General features: G+C 38.7%; 1 protein-coding gene across 3 annotated transcripts in view; it reads right to left on the bottom strand.

The window, feature by feature from the left end:
* Window positions 1–14,133, bottom strand: part of ANK1 (ankyrin 1) — a 789,047-nt gene that overhangs the window by 236,776 nt on the left and 538,138 nt on the right. For all 3 annotated transcript variants that reach the window (XM_053717993.1, XM_053717995.1, XM_053717994.1), the window contains 3 exons: window positions 12,782–12,880; window positions 12,441–12,533; window positions 8,707–8,779 (listed from right to left, as the gene is read on the bottom strand). In XM_053717993.1, the coding sequence (XP_053573968.1) occupies window positions 8,707–8,779; window positions 12,441–12,533; window positions 12,782–12,880 (265 nt within the window). The remainder of the gene's footprint in view (window positions 1–8,706; window positions 8,780–12,440; window positions 12,534–12,781; window positions 12,881–14,133) is intronic.

Consider the following 14,133-nt stretch of genomic DNA (forward strand, 5'->3'; position numbering starts at 1 on the left):
ATCACAATGTAAGGCAGATAACTCAGAGACTCTTCGAGCCGAGGAAATAGCCATCAAAAACAGAACTTTCCAAGATAAAAGCTTAATATCAATGGAATGAAGGGGTTCAAACGGAACCCCCTGAAGAACTTTAAGAAAAACACAGGCTTAATCCTAGCCAAAGCCTGACAAAAAGCCTGGACGTCTGGATTCTCTGCCAGACGCTTGTGTAAAAGAATAGACAGAGCAGAAATCTGTCCCTTTAGTGAACTAGCGGATAAGCCCTTTTCTAAACCCTCTTGTAGAAAAGACAATATCCTAGGAATCCTAACCTTACTCCATGAGTAACTCTTGGATTCACACCAATATAAATATTTACGCCATATCTTGTGGTAAATTTTTCTGGTGACAGGTTTCCGAGCCTGTATTAATGTATCAATAACCGAATCCGAAAACCCACGCTTTGATAGAATCAAGCGTTCAATTTCCAAGCAGTCAGCCTCAGAGAAATTAGGTTTGGATGGTTGAAAGGACCCTGAATTAGAAGGTCCTGCCTCAGGGGTAGAGACCATGGTGGACAGGACGACATGTCCACTAGGTCTGCATACCAGGTCCTGCGTGGCCACGCAGGCGCTATCAGAATCACCGATGCTCTCTCCTGTTTGATCCTGGCAATCAGTCGAGGTAGCAACGGAAAAGGTGGAAACACATAAGCTATGTTGAAAACCCACGGGGCTGCTAGTGCATCTACCAGCACCGCACCCGGGTCCCTGGACCTGGATCCGTAACAAGGAAGTTTGGCGTTCTGGCGAGATGCCATGAGATCCAGATCCGGTTTGCCCTAACGACGAATCAGTTGAGCAAATACCTCCGGGTGGAGTTCCCACTCCCCCGGATGAAAGGTCTGGCGACTTAGAAAATCCGCCTCCCAGTTCTCCACGCCTGGGATGTAGATCGCTGACAGGTGGCAAGAGTGAGACTCTGTCCAGCGAATTATCTTCGAGACTTCCAACATCGCTAGGGAACTCCTGGTTCCCCCTTGATGATTGATGTAAGCCACAGTCGTGATGTTGTCCGACTGAAATCTGATGAACCTCAGTGTTGCTAACTGAGGCCAAGCTAGAAGAGCATTGGATATTGCTCTTAATTCTAGAATGTTTATCAGGAGGAGGCTCTCCTCCTGAGTCCACAATCCCTGAGCCTTCAGGGAGTTCCAGACTGCTCCCCAGCCTAGTAGGCTGGCATCTGTTGTTACAATCGTCCAATCTGGTCTGCGAAAAGTCATTCCTTTGGACAGATGAACCCGTGACAACCACCAGAGAAGAGAATCTCTGGTCTCCTGGTCCAGGTTTAGCAAAGGGGACAGATCTGAGTAATCCCCGTTCCATTGACTTAGCATGCATAGTTGCAGCGGTCTGAGATGTAGGCGCGCAAATGGCACTATGTCCATTGCCGCGACCATTAAGCCGATTACTTCCATGCACTGAGCTACTGATGGGCTTGGAATGGAGTGAAGTACACGGCAAGCATTGAGAATCTTTGATAACCTGGACTCCGTCAGGTAAATCTTCATCTCTACAGAATCTATAAGAGTCCCTAGAAAAGGGACCCTTGTTAGTGGTAACAGAGAACTCTTTTCCACGTTCACTTTCCACCCATGCGACCTCAGAAATGCTAGAACTATCTCTGTATGAGACTTTGCATTTTGAAAACTTGACGCTTGTATCAGAATGTCGTCTAGGTACGGAGCCACCGCTATGCCTCGCGGTCTTAGTACCGCCAGAAGTGAGCCCAGAACCTTTGTAAAAATTCTCGGGGCCGTAGCTAACCCGAAGGGAAGAGCTACAAACTGGTAATGCCTGTCTAGAAAGGCAAACCTTAGGTACCGATAATGATCTTCGGTATGTGAAGGTAGGCATCCTTTAAGTCCACTGTGGTCATATATTGACCCTCTTGGATCATGGGTAGGATGGTCCGAATGGTTTCCATCTTGAACGATGGAACCCTTAGGAATTTGTTTAAGATTTTTAAGTCTAAGATTGGTCTGAAGGTTCCCTCTTTCTTGGGAACCACAAACAGATTTGAATAAAACCCTTGCCCCTGTTCCGTTCGCCGAACTGGGTGGATCACTCCCATCACTAAGAGGTCTTGTACACATTGTAGAAATGCCTCTTTCTTTACTAGGTTTGTTGATAACCTTGACAGATGAAACCTCCCTTGTGGAGGAGAAGTTTTGAAATCCAGAAGATATCTCTGAGATATAATCTCCAACGTCCAGGGATCCTGTACATCTCTTGCTCAAGCCTGGGCGAAGAGAGAAAGTCTGCCCCCCACTAGATCCGTCTCCGGAAAGGGGGCCCTGTCTTCATGCTGTTTTAGGGGCGGAAGTAGGCTTTCTGGCCTGCTTGCCCTTGTTCCATGACTGGTTGCCTTTCCAACCCTGTCTGTAACGAGCAGTAGCTCCTTCCTGTTTAGGAGCGGAGGAAGTTGATGCTGCTCCTGCCTTGAAATTACGAAAGGCACAAAAATTAGACTGTTTGGCCTTTGATTTGGCCCTGTCCTGAGGGTGTGGCCCTTACCTCCAGTAATGTCAGCAATAATTTCCTTCAAGCCGGGCCCGAATAAGGTCTGCCCTTTGAAAGGAATGTTTAGTAGTTTAGACTTAGAAGTTACATCTGCTGACCAGGATTTAAGCCATAGCGCTCTGCGCGCCTGTATGGCGAATCCGGAATTCTTAGCCGTAAGTTTGGTTAAATGCACTACGGCATCCGAAACAAACGCATTAGCCAGCTTAAGGGTTCTAATCTTGCTCAAAGATTCATCCAATGGTGCTGTGCGAATCGCCTCTTCCAGAGACTCAAACCAGAATGCCGCTGCAGCAGTGACAGGCGCAATGCATGCAAAAGGCTGTAATATAAAACCTTGTTGAACAAACATTTTCTTAAGGTAACCCTCTAATTTTTTATCCATTGGATCTGAGAAAGCACAGCTATCCTCCACCGGGATAGTGGTACGCTTGGCTAAAGTAGAAACTGCTCCCTCCACCTTAGGGACCGTCTGCCATAAGTCTCGTGTGGTGGCGTCTATAGGGAACATTTTTCTAAAAATCGGAGGAGGGGAAAAAGGCACACCGGGTCTATCCCACTCCTTGCTAATAATCTCTGTAAGCCTCTTTGGTATAGGAAAAACGTCAGTACACACCGGTACCGCATAGTATTTATCCAGCCTACATAATTTCTCTGGGATTGCCACTGTGTCACAATCATTCAGAGCCGCTAACACCTCCCCTAGCAACACGCAGAGGTTCTCAAGCTTAAATTTAAAATTTGACATTTCTGAATCCGGTCTCCCCGAATCAGAACCGTCACCCACAGAATGAAGCTCTCCGTCCTCATGTTCTGCAAATTGTGACGCAGTATCAGACATGGCTCTCGTGTCATCGGCGCGCTCTGTCCTTAACCCAGAGCTGTCCCGCTTACCTCTTAACTCGGGCATATTGTATAATACATCTTTCATAACATTAGCCATATCATGTAAAGTTATTTGTAAGGGCCTTGATGTACTTGGCGCCTCAATCTTACGCACCACCCGAGCGGGAGACGTCGGTACTGACACGTGAGGAGAGTTAGACGGCATAAATTCCCCCTCGTTGTCTGGTGATAATTTCTTTATCGGTACAGATTGACTTTTATTCAAAGTAATATCAATACAATTGGTACACATATTTCTATTGGGCTCCACATCGGCTTTTAAACATAATGAACAAGCAGATTCCTCTGTATCAGACATGTTTAAACAGACTAGCAATGAAGCTAGCAAGCTTGGAAATTACTTCAATAAGTTTACAAGCAATATAAAAAACCGCTGCAGCGCTTTTTTTAAAAAAAAACACAATTGAATAACAAAGAACTAGTTCAGTTATAGTCAACAATTCTTTAAATGTATTAATTAGCAGAGGATTGCACCCATTAGCAACAGGATGATTAACCCCTCAGTACCCTAAACGGATATCAAATTAAGATTTAACGCTTTTATCACAGTCAAACACACTGTCACAGGTCTGCTGTGACTGATTACCTCCCTCAAAAACGAATTTTGAAGATCCCTGAGCTCTCTAGAGACGTCCTGGATCAAAGAGGAAGAAGCAGGAAGACTGTGCTAGAATATTAACTGCGCAACAAGGCGCTAAAAAAGGTCCCTCCCACTCCTATTACAACAGTGGGAGACCTGATATAACGGTTTCTATGCAGAAATATACGTTAGCCGTGTGGAAAAAAATCATGCCCAAAAAGATTTATCACCAAAGTACCTCACAAAACGATTAACATGCCAGTAAACGTTTTAAAAAACAACATTTCAGATGCTGTGTAAAGTTATTACTAAGCCTGCTACCAGTCGCTTCTACTGCAGTTAAGGCTCACACATTATATCAGTATTAACAGTATTTTTTCAGTCAAATTCTAGTCCCTAGAAAATAACTCTACTGTGCATACATTTATCAGCCTGATACCACTCACTACTACTGCATTTAAGGCTGTACTTACATCATACGGGTAACAGCAGTGTTTTCATAGTCAATTCCATTCCCAGAAAATATTGTACTGCACATACCTCATTTGCGGGAGACCCCGCATGCTATTCCCATTTTCTGAAGTTACCCCACTCCTCAGAATGTCGAGAACAGCCAGTGGATCTTAGTTACGCCTGCTAAGATCATAGAAAACGCAGGCAGTTTCTTCTTCCAAATACTGCCTGAGATAGAAAAAACAGCACACTCCGGTGCCATTTAAAATAACAAACTTTTGATTGAAGAATAATTAAGTAAAAACTCCAGCTCCTCTCACGACCTCCTTCTTTGTTGAGGGTTGCAAGAGAATGACTGGGTATGACATGTGAGGGGAGGAGCTATATAGCAGCTCTGCTTGGGTGATCCTCTTGCAACTTCCTGTTGGGAAGGAGAATATATCCCATAAGTAATGGATGACCCGTGGACTGAACACACTTAACAAGAGAAATAATTAATTACCTTATTGCAAGTAACATTAAAGTAAACTTTATGAGGCATCCAACAAAGTTTTTTTTTTTTTAAGAAAATTCCTGTACAGAGAAACATATTTTTATTGCCTTTGACGATGTGTCACTGTCCACCAATAAAGCAGTGTTCTGCTTATTAGCCAGTTAGCAATCAGTCCTTAAGGACCAGTTGTAGAAACACATGCACTTTAGGGTTAACTTAAAAATAAAAAAGCTTTAACACAACTTTTTTTCTTTTTATGTTTACTTTGATTTAACATATTTATTTTTACCAAAGGAGCAATGTTTAATATCCCTTTAACTGTTCACTATTAAAGGAGACAAGATAAATAAACTCAACAAATGTTTATTGTACTAAAAAAAAAAGAATCACAGTTTTAAATGCTTTTAAAACATTTATTTTGCATGCAGATCCTTTGCAATCACAGATATACAATTATAGTAGTACCTTTGAACGCACTGGGAAATGTACGCACACTTACAATAGATGCTAACTAAGGTGTTGTTAGACAATTAAAGTGGAACAGCAAATTTGATGCAATCCAACAAAAAAACAGCTGCATCAAAGTGTTGTTTCTAAAATGTTAAAATTACTAATGAATGAGGCAGCTATAGGAAGTGTTAAATGTTTATTACTTGACAAATCACTTAAACAGCTTAACAGTTTGGCATCTTGTTAAAATCTAAGCATATCATTATAAAGTTGTTAACATTTGAAACATTATTATAGTTAAGGGTGTCTAAGGCATGTATTTTTCAACTCCTATTATTGACATGTAACAATATTAATCTCTCTCATGTGTATCTATATATATATATACTAGGCGATAAGCCTGCCCAGAGGGCAGTCTATGTTTAAAAAATACAAACCCCCAAGCTAATTTTACTAAAAATAAAAAATGTAAAATTGCAGAGAAAATAAACAAAGCTATCTGAAATGTAAACCTAAACTAATACCCCAATAAAAATAAAAAATCCCCCCCCCAAAATAAAAACACCCCCTAATCTAATACTTAACTACCAATAGCCCTTAAAAGGGCCTTTTGTAGGGCATTGACCTAAATTAAACAGCTCTTTTACTTTAAAAAAATTACCAATTACCCCCTAACAGTAAAACCCCACACCCAACCAACCAAACTACCCATTGCCCCTAAAGGGGCATTTGTATGGGCATTGCCCTTAAAAGGGCATTCAACTCTTTTACTGCCCTTAAAAGGGCAATCAGCTCTTTTACAGCCCATTAAATCCCTAATCTTAAAAATAACCCCCCCCCCCCCCCAAAAAAAAAATATTCTAAAACTAAGCCCCAAATAGGTACTCACCGTTCCTGAAGTCTGGCGGAGAAGGTCTTCTTCCAGGCGACTCCATCATCTTCTATCTTCATCCTGTGTGAAGGCGGCGCAGAGCGGAGGTGCGGAGTGGTCTTCCCTGATGTGCGGATCCAGAGTGGCAGTCCACAGCGGTGTGGAGGCTCCTCTTCATCTGATCTCCGGCGTACACTAAAAATTGAATGGAAGTTACCGCAATCAATTTGGGGTACCTTGCATTCCTATTTGCTGAAATTTTGAAATCAGCCAATAGGATTAGAGCTACTGAAATCCTATTGGCTGTTCAAATCAGCCAATAAGATTTCAGTAGCTCTCATCCTATTGGCTGATTTCAAAATTTCAGTCAATAGGAATGCAAGGTACCCCAATAAATATGGGGTATCTTGCATTCAATCTTCAGTGTGCGACGGACGATCGCATGAAGAGGAACCTCCACGCCGCTGAGGACTGCCGCCGCTGAGGATCCGTGCATCGGGGAAGCCAGCTCCGCACCTCAGCTCCGCGCCGCCTTCGCTCAGGATGAAGATAAAAGATGATGGAGCCGCCTGGAAGAAGACCTTCTCCGCCGGACTTCAGGAACGGTGAGTACCTATTTGGGGCTTAGCTTTAGGATTTTTTTTAATTTTTTTATTTTTTTTATTTTCAAGATTAGGGATTTAATGGTCTGTAAAAGAGTTGATTGCCCATTTAAGGGCAGTAAAAGAGCTGATTCTTTTTTTATTTTAGGGGGGTTTGGTGGGTGTTTTTTGTTTACTGTTATGTGGGACTTAGTATTTTTTAAATGTAAAAGAGCTGTTTAACTTAGGGCATTGCCCCACAAAGGGCCCTTTTAAGGGCTATTGGTAGTTTAGATTAGGGGGTGTTTTTATTTTGGGGGGCTTTTTATTTTCATAGGGATTAGGTTTAATTTTTTTTTGTTAATTTTGTTTATTTTTTTTCTGTAATTATAGAGTTTTATATTTTTGGTAAATTTAGGTAATTTATTTTGTAATTTAATGTTAGGTTTTATTATTTTAAGTGTAACTTAGTAATGGGGTTAATTTAGGGGTTGTTAGATTAGGGGGCTTAGTAATTAAATTAGTTATTTGCGTTGTGGGGGGTTGGCGGTTTAGGAGTTAATAGGTTAATTAGGTTTATTGCAATGTGGAGGTTTAGGGGTTAATAGGTTAATTAGGTTTATTGCGATGTGGGGGTTTGGCAGTTTAGGGGTTAATATTTTAATTATGTTATTTGCAGATTAGGGGGTAATTACTTTATTATTTTGCGATTTGGGGGTTGGCGGTTTAGGTGTTTGTTAATACTTTGTGTAAAAGGTTAGGTTTTTTTGTTATACTTCGTGCGGGTGGTTAGGTTTTTTGTTATTTCATGCAGGCGGTTACGTGTTTTTTCGTTGTTTCGTGCGGGCGGTTGCCTACGCTGCATCCAGGTGGATTAATTTGGCTGCGCGCGCAGCCAACATTCTTTTGGCTGCCTTGCGCCGCCAACATTCCTTGGAGGATGCGTGCGCAACTGGCGACGGACGCGTTACAAACCCGATTATAGTATATATATATATATATATATATATATACACATATACAAAAGCACTCTTAGGAATGGTTAAATTCATTATTGTAATATGTATAAAAGGAAATAAAGCACTGCAGTACTATAGATCTGCATACAAAATAAACTTTTTAAATGCATTTCAAACTGTGCTTTTCATAGCAACAGTTAAATTACAGGAAAGTGGGCAAAATAAATAATAAAAGTATTTTACTTAATTTTGTTATGTTCCATACTTGAACATTGTATGATGAACTATTTTTTAATGCTCCTTTAAATTCATTCATTTAAGTAGTGAGGGGATTAAACATATAGAATTCCACAGTTTCCACTACAATGTCCCTTTAAATGTTATTAGAAGACCTGAGATGATGAGATATTATTTACAATGGAAGGAATGTGTTACTTTTGATGTAACTTGCTTCATGGAATGTTAGTGATATTGAGTATGGTTAATAAAAATGTGATGTTGAAATTTGAAGGGATAAATGAGATTGAAAACTACAACATAGGGTTAATGAGATGCAGAATTGATGACATGTAGGTGCATATAATGAGGGTATGGGGCAAGAAGGTGTCAGTTTCCTACCATGTAGAGGCAGGTGGGGGGTTCCTAGAAATAAGAAAAGTAAAAGTTTTATCCAGGAACAAATCCTAAGATTTGGGCAGAGCAAAACCATAGGAAAGGGGTGGAAAGGAGGCAAATACACAGAAACGCAGACATGCTTACAATATGGGGAAAAATGGTGGCAGAGCTAGGGCTTCAGAAAGAGGGGAAAAGGTGAGGTAACTGGAAGTCTGGTGCTAGTAAATATCTTACCTTCATCTTCAGACACATCAAGCAGCTCATCAACAGTCTCCGGGAAGCTCATTCTGTGCTTTTCATGGGCTAACTGTGGGGGAAACAGAATCACACACCAACTCCTTCACTGTGCACCAAGACTCCCTTAGGCTGTCATGTCCGCTAGTCTTGTTATCATCTATCTCCGCTAGTCTTGTTGTTATCTGCGTTAGTCTTGCTGTTATCTAGGCTAGTCTTGCTGTCATCTGCGCTAGTCTTGTTGTCATCTGCGCTAGTCTTGATGTCATCTCCGCTAGTCTTGTTGTCATCTCCGCTAGTCTTGCTGTCATCTGTGCTAATCTTGTTGTCGTCTGCGCTAGTCTTGCTGTCATGTCCGCTAGTCTTGTCAACCAGTTTGTTCACCTTCTATTCTATCCCTTCTTATCTGCCCACCCACAGAGCAAAGAATACTACAGCTATGTACCACTCACATAAATAATATGGAAAGAACGTGCCTTATAATCCCACCCAAAACTAATTTCAAACTCTAACATTATCCATTTAAGATTTATTATTTGAAATATTTCTAGAAAGAAATATCTAGTCACACACCCTTCCAAGGTAACACTTATAAAAAATATTTTCCATTTTCTTATATGCACGTTAAAAGAAAAGTCAAAATCAACTTTCATGACTCAGACAGAGCATGTAGTTGTAACAGACTTTCCAATTGACTTCCAGTTGACTTCCATTACCAAATTGTGCAAAGCATTTTATACTACTTTTATTATCAAATTTGCTTTGTTCTCTTGGTATTCTTTTCTGAAAGCTAAACTTGGGTAGGCCCATATGCTAGTTTCTAAGCCCTTGAAGGTAGTCTCTTATCTCAGTGACAGTTTTCACAGCTAGACAGTGCTAGTTCATGTGTGTCACATAGATAACATGATCACTCCTGTGGATTTACCTAGGAGTCCGCACTGATTGGCTAAAATGGATGTCTGTAAAAACTGAGATAAGGGGGCAGTCTGCAGAGTCTTAGATAAGGTAATCACAGAGGTAAAAAGTATATTAATATAACTGTGTTGGTTATGCAAAACTGGAGAATCGGTAATGAAGGGATTAATCTATCTTTTAAAAAAAAAAAAAAAAACTATTCTGGAGTAGACTGTCCCTTTGATGGAACTTTATTGTAATTATTTTGTTTGCTATCATTTAAAAGGAACCGTTTTTTATGTAAAAAAGTAAAATAAATGGATGCTTCTGTGCTGAAAAAAGGGTTGGTTTTTGTGCTTATGTTATGCACCACCATTAATATCTTGGAGTTATCCTTATTAGCCAGTGAGCAATTTGACTCTAGTAATCAGTTGTGTACAATTAAATACTCTATATGTTTAAAAATGCATTTAAACTCAACCTTAAATAATGAATAAAATATGTTGTAACATGTTTAAATAGTTCTCTCTCATTTGTTCCTTTAAAGGGATATGAAAGTCAACATTAATGGTAATTAATTTTAGATGAAAAAGTTCATGCTCTAATAATTTGTTACAGCTGGTAATTTTAAGACTAGTGATCCTTCACCTCTATGACAACACAAATGTGTAACTAGCGCTGCTGATTGGATCAGCAGCAGTTTCCACTCAGGACAAGCAATGCTCTGCAGATCCAGAGCGGTACTTCTATTATGTGTTTAACCTCGTTAAGTACATAGAAGTACAGGGTTCCTAGTCTACCTAGTTAGAGCGTGTAATTTTTCAACTATAATGGCCCTTTAATCTATCATGATTTGGAGTCTGAGAGAATATGACATTTTAAAAACGATTTACTGCCATTATCAAATAATAGTCTTTTTATGTGAACACATTCTGAGGCACCAGCCCCTACTGAGCACTAGTTCACAGTATATACCCATAACGCATATGAGTCTGTGATTGGCTCATTGTTGTCACATGATACATGGGAAGGAGACATTGCATTTTTCAGAATTTTGAGAAAAATTCAAAGTAATTGTTATTGCATTGCATTTTTATTATGCACTTGTTGATTATGTAATTCTTCTGTATTTAGTGTTTGTTTAACTCAAACCAGACAGTATTTAACTCCCCCCAGATTACAAACCACCTGTATTGGACCTTTCCTTGCATTTGTCCTTATTTGTTATATACCGCTTTATACTATTTAGGGCTAGATTACAAGTGGCGTGCTAACTTTTGGGCTTGTATCACAAGTTGTAAACACCAACGCTCATCAATGCTCATCAGGCTAGCGTGACTGAAAAGCTTGCGTAAAGGGTAGTGAGTAAAAAAAAAGTTGCATTAAATCCAACATTAATATATTTAAAATTACAGCTACACTAATATAAACACTATCTGATAAAAAATTATTCATAAAAATATTTTTTTAAAAAGTTATAAGAAATCAAAGGTATATGGATTATGACAAGGTGTTTGACTGCAGAGGGCTATATTGTATATATACAAACATACACATGTCTAAATATGTGTATGTATTTATGTGTTTTACGGAGTATTCACTGTACATATTTCACATTCCAATGTTCTTCAAATAAAGGAACATGTTATTTTTTTTATTATAAATAAATATTTTTTATGTATATATATATATATACCTACACCTGTATATCTATATAGGTATAGATATATATTTTACATTAACATTATCAGATATATATATAGGAATACATATTTAATATTAAAAATATTTTATTTTTTTCTATTTGAAGAACATATGAATGTAAAATGTGTGTTATGCGATTCTGGTTTCCCGGTTTAGGCCTAACGAGGTGCCGGGTAAGCGCACATGAAGAATTAGTAATCTTAAGACATGTTATTGAAATATTAAATAAAAAATATTACAAAAATATTGATAATTATTAAAAAATATTACAGATACTCAAAATAATCCATAAAATATATATATATATTACAGTATCTATAATCATTTTTAATAATTATTAATATTTTTTTTTAATATTTTATATTTCAATAAGGTGCCTTTAGATTACTAATTCTTCATGTGCACTAACCCGACACCACGTTAGACCTAAAGCGTGAAACCCTAATCGCATAATGCATATTTTACATTCCTATGTTCTTTACATAGAATGTTTTTTAATTTTTATTATTAAATATATATATCTTATAATTTTAATGTAAAATATATATCTATACCTATTTATCTATAAGAAGAGATACACAGGTATTGGTATATACAAATATATATCTATATATATCTATATATATCTATCTATCTATATATATATATATATATATATATATATATATAAATAAAAAAAAATTGTATTTACAATAAAAATAAAAATTTCCTGTATGTGAAGAGCATTGGAATGTTAAATATTAATAACTCCTGTCCAGTTAGTATGCTAACGATAAGTGTTATGCTTTTTTCTTCTGCGCTCTTTACTGAAGTCTATGGTGCAAATGAGTTAGCGCAGTCGCAAAATATCCAAAGTCCTTTGGTTAGCGAGTGTGTCGGGTTTTGCTAGTGAGCAAAACTTTTACTTTCAACAAAAATACGCACAAAAAGATTACTTCTAGCTTAGTATACACTCAGTGGGAGGGCTAAATAGCATGCCACTTGTAATCTCTCTCTTACTGTCTTTATTACTTATTTATATTTTTATCTTTACCCAATTCCTCCTTCCCATCTGCTCTTGGTGCTTATTCTGCCATTTCCCAATTCATTTAATATTCCACATTTATCACTTGTAATTCATCTCATCACTCACTCACCTGAACATGTGGTCCATCTGTTACCAAAGTCAGAACGTCTGTCACAGAGATGTATCCTAGACGCTTTGCTATGGCCAAGGGCGTGATCCCATTCTGCGGGGGCAGGGTGTAGGAAAGGGGCAATGGGGCAATAGGGAGAAGAGTGGGCATGAGAGACAGGATGAGGTGATGGGCGAAAAAGCAAACTGACAAAATGGCAAGACAGGTGACAAAAGAGGAAAACAGGACTGAATGACAGAAGACAACAACAGATCATCATGACAAAAACAAAACACAGATAGTAGAACAGAGTGACAAATAAAAATGATAAAACAGGTCACAGGGTGACAGGCTGCTCTCACCAAGCTGGCCTGGTTGGGGCAGGCTCCATTCTTCAAGAGGAGGGTGACAATGTCCGTATGCCCTTGCTGTGCAGCCTGATGGAGTGGTGTGAATCCCAGCTGTGGAACAATACATAATATAAAATACCCACTATAGCATCAAGGCCTAGTAGATTCTACAAGGATACATTATAGCCATGTAATTCTATAACCATAGAAATCTAAATAGATAGAAAGATAGATAATTATAGATATATAGAGAGACAGACAGGCAGACACAAAACGAAAAGGTGCCAATATACGTCACGCTGTAAACCAGAAAAACAGCGTGCTGACATTTACAGATTACCGTATTTCACGTTACACTATCATTTTGTATCTTTACACCATGGTTTTCTACTTTACACCTTATTTTTTCACTCATTCACCCCCTTTTATCCTTTTTGACACCCTTAAAATCTTTACATGGGTGCATAGTTCTTTCTCAGTTAAAGACAGCTCCCTATAGATAATTAGTCAGCTAATTTTTTTTTTATGTGGAATTGAATTTTTAATGAAGGGTTAAAATTCCATAGGCACTTATGATGATAAAGATCTACCTTACAGATGAATGTATATAGGCTATCATTCTTTGGTCACATGCGGCTTCTCGGCCTATCCACTTTCCCAGTTATCGGCTGTACTTTACCGATCAGCTGTTAGAAGATGAGATGTGGAAATCCGTAGTGTATATTGATTGCTCTGCGGAGAGTGTTCCAAATTTTAATACAATTCCAATGTCTGTTATTAATATGCCATCAGTGCGTTTCGTCTGTACACAGGCTTGATCAAGCCTGTGTATAGGCAAAACGCGTTGATGGCATATTAATATACAGCCGATAACTGGGAACGCGGATAGGACGAGAAGCCGCATGTGACCAATACACGTCACACACAGAACATCCGGGACCTACACAGATGGCAGAGAGACGCAAAAGTCCCACCGCAGTCGTGAAGTCTGGCTTGAACAAGGCAAATCGGACATTTGACATTCGAAGTGTAAAAATAAGAAACATATTTGAATCTGCATGTCAGAAACCCGATGGTGCAAACAGTGCTAAAAAGTGCAAACAGTGTTAACAAGCACTATCTTAGCTAATCAAGCGGTGAACGGAATAAGCTTCGAATATCTCATATAAAGGTGGAAACAGAACTTACATAATTAGCTAATGTGAGCAGAGCACTTATGGTCCAATATATAAAAGTTTTTTATGTCGTATTTTATAATATTGAAATAGTTTGTGTCTGTTAGCGAAAGTAACCGGTCACTATTATACTGTGTATTCTATGCATATTTTTTATATAAAGTTTAAGAAATATATTTATGTGTGATC

Source organism: Bombina bombina, chromosome 6 (assembly GCF_027579735.1).
Source record: "Bombina bombina isolate aBomBom1 chromosome 6, aBomBom1.pri, whole genome shotgun sequence".
In the NCBI taxonomy this organism is placed as follows: Eukaryota; Metazoa; Chordata; class Amphibia; order Anura; family Bombinatoridae; genus Bombina; species Bombina bombina.